The 7,086-nt window shown below is 50.0% G+C and overlaps 1 protein-coding gene across 1 annotated transcript; it reads right to left on the reverse strand.

Moving 5' to 3' along the window:
- Positions 1–2,357: 2,357 nt before the first annotated feature.
- On the reverse strand, positions 2,358–6,645 carry LOC138816145 (WAS/WASL-interacting protein family member 1-like). Its single transcript, XM_070005683.1, has 2 exons — positions 3,515–6,645; positions 2,358–2,699 (listed from the first exon to the last, which is right to left on the reverse strand). Exon 1 carries the CDS (start codon positions 6,643–6,645, stop codon positions 5,446–5,448), a length of 1,200 nt encoding a protein of 399 aa, XP_069861784.1. The 3' UTR covers positions 2,358–2,699; positions 3,515–5,445.
- Positions 6,646–7,086: the final 441 nt, after the last annotated feature.

A 7,086-nucleotide genomic window follows, 5' to 3' on the forward strand; every position in this document is an offset into this window, starting at 1 on the left:
CCCAAAGCAGGATTCACACGGATGAGAAAAAAACAAAGAACCTTGGCCCAAAAGCATTTTAGCATTTGTTTTTGGGACACCTGTGGTGTGGTGGACAGAACTCAAGCATCTGCTCTACACCTCATCTAAACTTTTGCACTGGGCTCTTTTGAAGAGTTGGTGTAAGATTCAATGATTCAGTTAATGTTAAAGTGGTTACAATTTTGCCACAAATGGACATTTAACAATGTGTGCAGACATTTTTGAGTGGTAGTTGATGCTCCTGGCATCTGGTGTATAGAGACTGGAGATGCTGTTAAACATCCTACAATGCACAATCACCTCAAACAAGTAATTTCTTGCTCTCAAATGTCAACAAGGCTGAAATTGAGAAGTGTTTTCTGGATTTATTCTCTTGCTTCTGTGTGAATTTCACAGTGACTTTTCATTGTGGGTAATGGATTTGGGAAGGGGTAGTTGAGGAGCAGAGATTTAGAGGGCAACCCCCACTCCTGGTGGTTGCATACAGGAGATGCCTCAGCTGACAAGTTAGTAGATGAACAGGAGGCAGGGCATTGTTGTGGAATTTACAATAATAATTGGTACCTGTAGCAAGAGACTCCTGTGAGTGTCAGAGTTACAACCATCAGCTTCAGATGGGAAAATATATTACAAGCTTATTAGTTTAGTGAATTTACCCAGATTCTTCTTCATTTAAGAGTTGTTTCTTTAAACCTTAAATTCAAGTTATAAATTCTATCTTTTCGCCACTGAAAGAACTCTGGAAAAAAACAAGCCTTTTTTCATTGGGGGTGGTGGTGGAGGGGGCGGTGGAGGGAATCATCTGCTACATAGGATTACACACTCCCATTAATACTTACTAATGACTGTAAATGAATTGAAGCTAGAAGTAATGAGATGGGATTATCTGGAAGATAGCCAGGGACAAAGTGGAAAGCTAATGTGGCAAGAAAGGAAAGCAGAAATGAAGAGGTCACCAGCCCTAATGTATGTCTGTGATGAAGACCTCTAACTCCAGGGCCCACAGAGAGTTTGGGGACTCCACTGTGCTGGTCCTTCCCCATCCTAGGGGTTTCACTGTACCTTTAGACAGATGCGTGCTCACTCACGTTTGTACACGTACATCCACTCTGGGCAGGTTCTAGGGAAGAGATACATCACCTTGTTATCCATGATAATGATGCACCCAATGGATTATGTGTAGATGGTATTTTAAAATATGAATCATTTAAAATATAGCTAATGTCCATTCTAATTCTAGAATCATGGAGCTCTGTGAAAGCCTAGTGAAGAGTCTGGGCTGTCTACCCAAAACATGAACCCAAAGACACAGCAAAATACTTTGCATATAATTATTATACATTTATAGATAGATGAATTATGGGGTGAATCCTCTTGTGAGGTAATTATCTCAGATCAAACCTACTGGCATATTTACAACAGGGGCTGAGCCAGAAACATCTGTGATGGTTGGATGGGAAGCCCAAATGAGGGACACAGGTCTAGGACACTGGTGTCCTAGTGTATAAAAACAGGTAAATCTCTCTTCCTCACTCCTACAACTCACAGTCCTTAGACTTCCACTATTTTAACTTTGTGTTTTCAGCCCCAGGAGAAATTGCATACTATGTATGTATAGAACTTCCATCTGGCACACACCCTCAATCACCACTGATTTTCCAGTGTTAAAGTCTGTGCAGAAGGGATGGACAGAAAGCCAGTGAGTGAGGTGTTCCATTTTCCAACTATTTCTTCCTCCTCCTTGGCATAAAGCCTAACTCATGGAGTTCCTGACTTGGGTCCAACTATTCCTTATTTTCAGATCAACTTATCAAGCCAGACCTGACCTTCTTATTTGTTCTCAACAAGACTTACTAGACTTTTCTCTTTCCTCTCCATGCAGCCATTTGTGAATAGCCAAGATTATCTGAGTCCTATGTATTAAATGGAACTAAAACTAATGGCTAACACTAGTGGATAGGTTGCTCTTGCACATGAATGTTTTCTTCCCTCAGGGCTGAGTAGCAAGGGGATATTACATACCTTGGCTGAACATTTGCAAGTGATATTTCAACAGTGAGGCTATTCCAGATGCCTTCAATTCACACGAACAATACCATGCAGCTTTCAACCAGGGAAGAGGTCTTGTTTTCTGAAAAACAAGTGAAAACAAGTGAAAAACAAGGTTGATGCATATTTGTCCTCTTAAATGACAACTTAAATGATGTAATTTTTACTTCTCTGATGTTATAGTTTAAAAAGGTAACACCACTGGGAATGAACTGAAATTAACATACACACACGTACATGTAACTGTGCGTAGCCTGGCCCCACCTTCTTTTGCTCTGCTCTCTTACCCTGACTTCTCTTGGTCCTTCAGTACACTTGGGTCTCTCCTGCCAAGGAGCTTTGTATTCATTCTTTGTATTCATTCTTTCTGCCTGGATCTCTATCCCTCTCTTTTGACCAATCAATTCCTGGGCAACTCCTTAGGCAGCCTTCTCAGGCTTTTCCGCTCATGCCGTGAGTCTGGCCATGTTCCTTTCTTTTTGCTTTTGGAGGCTACATTCCTTTTCCTGTGGTTCTTAGGCTGGGAAGTGATGCTGTTTTCCTTTGTGTGATTATATCACTAATCCTTCTCCTTTCAGGCAGTACAAGCTCAAAAAGGGCAGGCAGTGCTGACTTTTCATATCCAGTGCCTAGAAAAGGGCCTCATATCAGCAGGGTTCAAGAAAAAATTACAATTAAATAAGCAGTGGGATTATCATAACTTCTTCTTTTCGTGTGCTTTCTTGTATTTTTCAAATCACAACAATCATGTGATACTTTTATAATAAAAAACACTTTTATAATAAAAAAAAAAAACTCTGAGGCTGCAGCTGTTCTCTGTAGTCTGCTGCTTTTGGCTCTGTGTGACCCATTCCTCTGTATGCTACTGTGCTAGGCTCAGAACATGATTACACCGTATTGTCTGAAGTTCTGCCCAGACTATTCCCTGATCTCACTGTGGACTTGCTCACTGCAGAGCAGATCGCTAGGGAGCCTGCTATTCTCTCTCCTGCCCTTGGGGATGTAGTCTTGTGGCTCTTACGGCTCCCAAATGACCCTCTGCCAAAGCAACCCACCAAGCCTGTCTTGCCGGCTAATGACAAGACTGTAGGATTTCACCTCCTGCAGGTCCTGCTTTGGTGTCTGATGTGTCTCTTGGCATGGATCTTTGGGTCACACTTTGCTCAACACTCCTGTATTCAGAGAGCTGTAGTCACTGTGATGTTTCCCTGTGGAGTCAAACCTAAGCTTTCTCAAACAGCAATTCCATGCTTCAGCTTGAGATTCAAGTTCTTGCTTGCTTTCTATAAAATGATAGCATAAATGCAATGTCTGAAGTTAAGTGTGAGGGATTTCTCCATGTGGTATGTCAGGTGGCATGTAAGATATTTTTAAAATTTCTGTAGGCAAGCTAAAAAAAATCTTGTTAGTATGAAAACATTTTATCAGCCTCCACAACATTCACCTACACATTGCAATGTGACAAGGATAACCTGTCATTTCCAATCCTCTTTGGATTGAGCTGGTAATAAGTGAACATGGATGACACATCAGAAGAGGAGCTCCTTCGGTGCAAAGTTGCATTGCTGGCTCAAGCAAGTATCTTCACTTTCTAAGTTCTCACTTTTCCCAGGCCTTGAATTCTCCTTGACAACATTTCAGCACAATGCCTTGTTTTTCTGTCTGAGTTCCTCAGATATATTGGTAAGATCAGCATTTTAATGCCATTTCCAGGGAGACAGTGGGCGTTGAGGAGCTATTATCCATACAACAGTATGTACTGGGATGGATCCGCTGTAGGCAAGTTGCACTTATCTGCTGCTCAGATGAGAAAAGCTGATTATCCAACCCAGGGCGGATGAGGTAGAAGCATCTTGGAGATTAGGCTGGCTCCCAGTGCCCTACATTTCAGAGGGATGCTGTCATTGCTTTCATGTTTGTTGTTTTCTGTGGATGGGCTTTCTCTCACATGATTTGTCTTATGACTGAAATAAAGGCTAAATCTATCTTGGGGAAAGTAGTGTGTACAAATTTAGCTGGGAAGAAAGTGGTCCTGTGGCAGGTGCTTTGTGATAACTTTGCTATTCCCAGCCAGGGACAAATTAGTAAAGCAATCTAGATTGTTAAGGTGCTTTGGGCTGAGCCACATAGATAGTGAGATGAAGTACTGGGTACTTTCTAGAATGGTTTGTTCCTGTTAGAGGCAGAGGCAGCCCTTTTCTGAGAGAAGTCCATTTCCTAGCCCTGCTCCCTGCTCCACGAATTTCCTATTGCTACTTCTTAGGCTTTATTGCCAGCTCCTAGTTGCTGTAGCAGGTCTTTGCCATTCAGCTAAGCAATTTATATAGGCAGTGTGTCTTGAAGAGCTGGAACTTACATTAGAAAGACCCATATCTCTCACTTTTAAAAGAAAGCCATTAGCTGTTGACTCTGTCACCTTTGGCTTTCATTTGTAGCAAGTCATGGTCACAGGATGGAGAAACTTTATTATAGAACACATTTGAGTCCAAAGCTTGGCTTAAATTTCTCTTTCACTCCTTCTTCTAAGAAAGAGATGACTTAGTCTTTCAAGAAAAGCTAAGGTGAGGTGTTCTGAGGACAGGAATGTTGCTGGTTGTTGAAGGTAGTGACAGGAGCCAAAGTGAATTTCTGCATTCCATTTCTCCCCCACCCCTTGTATCTCAGTTGTTACTCTGTTGCTCATCAGTTTCTCCATCTATGAAGTGGGGATATTACCTACTTTGCTAGTTAACCAAATTACTTCTTCAAGGCTGATCCATCTGGGCATAAGTGAAGGATGGATGTTATTGAGCTGGATATCCCTTAGATTCTAGACAGCAATTGCTTTGGGCCCATGGTTAGGTAACTTCAGGGGTGGGATGGTGCACTTGAAGCAGGTTCTAGGACTATGGCTTCTTTCTCTTTTGCTTCTGGGCCATCATAAGGTAAGAAGTGTCCTCCAATGCTTTCTTGCTGTCATGGTACTGTGACTTGCCACAGGCCTAAAGCAACAGGGCCAAGCAACCATGGATTGAGACCCCTGAAAATAGTGATTCAAAATAAACCTTTCTCAGATTTTAAGTTGATCATCTCAGGTATTTTTTTGACAGTGTTGAAAACCTTACTAATACTGTCTCCTGCCCTGACCGTCCTCTAAGCTTGGATCAAGTACAAGATTTCTGAATTTTATTAAGAGGTCAGATCAGGACTTGGGAATCTCTTAATAAATCTGCCAGAATAATGCTGGAATAGTACTTAAAATTGTTATCATACGCTTTGTGGCTTTTTTAAGGCTAATGCCGTATAATTTTGTTGGTGCACTTAAAGAGATTCCTACAAAGATTAAAATGTAGCTGGAAGCTGGGAGAGGTGGTATACACCTGTAAGCCCAGCACACTAGAGACTGAGCCAGAGGACTGCAAGTTCAAAGCCAGCCCCAGGTGCACAGCAATGAAACCAGCCTCGGCTCAAGGCAGGACTCAACAAGACAACAAGACAAGCGGACACAACTAAGATCCAACTCCAGCCCTGGAAAAACCTTCTTTCCATCAGATCAGAGCGGTCTCGCTTTGCTCCTGACAAGTTTCCCAGGTGGCTTCCCTGGCGGGGAGCTTCTGAGGCGGGGTCAGGGCGGGACAGCCGGGTCTTCTGAGGCGGGTGGGGGCAGCCGGGTCTTCTGAGGCGGGGTCGGGGGGGGGGGACAGCCGGGTCTTCTGAGGCGGGTGGGGGGAGCCGGGTCTTCTGAGGCGGGGTCGGGGGGGGGCAGCTGGGTCTTCTGAGGCGGGGTCGGGGGGGCAGCCGGGTCTTCTGAGGCGGGGTCGGGGGGGGCAGCCGGGTCTTCTGAGGCGGGGTCGGGGGGGGCAGCCGGGTCTTCTGAGGCGGGTTCGGGTCCAGGGGGACAGCCGGGTCTTCTGAGGCGGGGTCGGGGTCGGGCTCGGGGGGCAGCCGGGTCTTCTGAGGCGGGGTCGGGCTCGGGGAGCAGCCGGGTCCCCCCGCGGGGTCGGGCTCGGGGGGCAGCCGGGTCTTCTGAGGCGGGGTCGGGCTCGGGGGACAGCCGGGTCTTCTGAGGCGGGGTCGGGCTCGGGGAGCAGCCGGGTCCCCGCGGTCGTCCCGGTGAGGCGCTCTGGGGACCGGCGGCGTCGGCGTCGCGATCCTCTCCGTCAGCCCCGGCGTCTGCCGCTCGGACCGCGTCCGTCCTCGGCTCCGGAGCCTCCGGCTCCTGCTCCCGGCGGCCTCCCGCAGGCGGACGTGGGCTGGCCGACGACGCCGGACGGGGCCGGCTCGCAGGAGAAGGCCCAGAGTCCCCGGCCGGTCCCACCGGGGAGGCGTCCGGGCGGCGCAGGCTCCTCCGCGGGGAACCGCTCGTCCCCGGCGGGCGCGGGGGCAGCGCCCAGGCCCGCGTGGCCGGGGTCCCGCCGCAGCCGCCACCGGCCGGGCTCGGGCCCGAAGCTGCCATCCCCTCGGCCGGCCGAGCGCGGCGCGGGCGCGAACACCGCCCGCCGCGCGCGGGGTCCGGCGCCGCCGCGGCGGCTCCCTGGGCGGCCCGCCGCGCCTGCGCCCGCCTCCACCCGCCGGGGAGCCGCTGGGCGTTTTCATTGGTCCAGACGCCTGCCAATCGGCCCGCTGCGCACCGCCCCCAAACAGCCGCGCGTGCTGGGGGCGGGGCCTCGCGAGGACGGCGCCGGCCGCCCCGCTCCGTCAGGAGCGCGGCTTCCTGAGGCGGCGGGAGCGGCTGCGGGTCAGGTAAAGCGGCCCGTCTTCCTCCCCGCCCCGTCCCGTCCCGTCCCGTGCCGCCCCGCCCGCCCCGGCCCCGTCCCCGTCCCCGGCCGCGGGCCCCAGCTTCGCCCCCCGCGCCGGCGGCGTCAGGGCGCCGGTCCATCTGTCCCGCTGCGCGGCCTCCGCTCCCTGCCCTCCGCCGCCGGTGCTGCGGCCCCGCGCCGCGCCCACCCGGGACCACCCCGCGGCCACCCCGGGGCCACCCCGGGACCACCCCGCGGCCACCCCGCGGCCACCCCGGGACCACCCCGCGGCCACCCG

This window comes from Dipodomys merriami, unplaced genomic scaffold (assembly GCF_024711535.1).
Source record: "Dipodomys merriami isolate MVZ:Mamm:240054 unplaced genomic scaffold, mDipMer1.0.p SCAF_69, whole genome shotgun sequence".
Lineage (NCBI taxonomy): Eukaryota > Metazoa > Chordata > Mammalia > Rodentia > Heteromyidae > Dipodomys > Dipodomys merriami.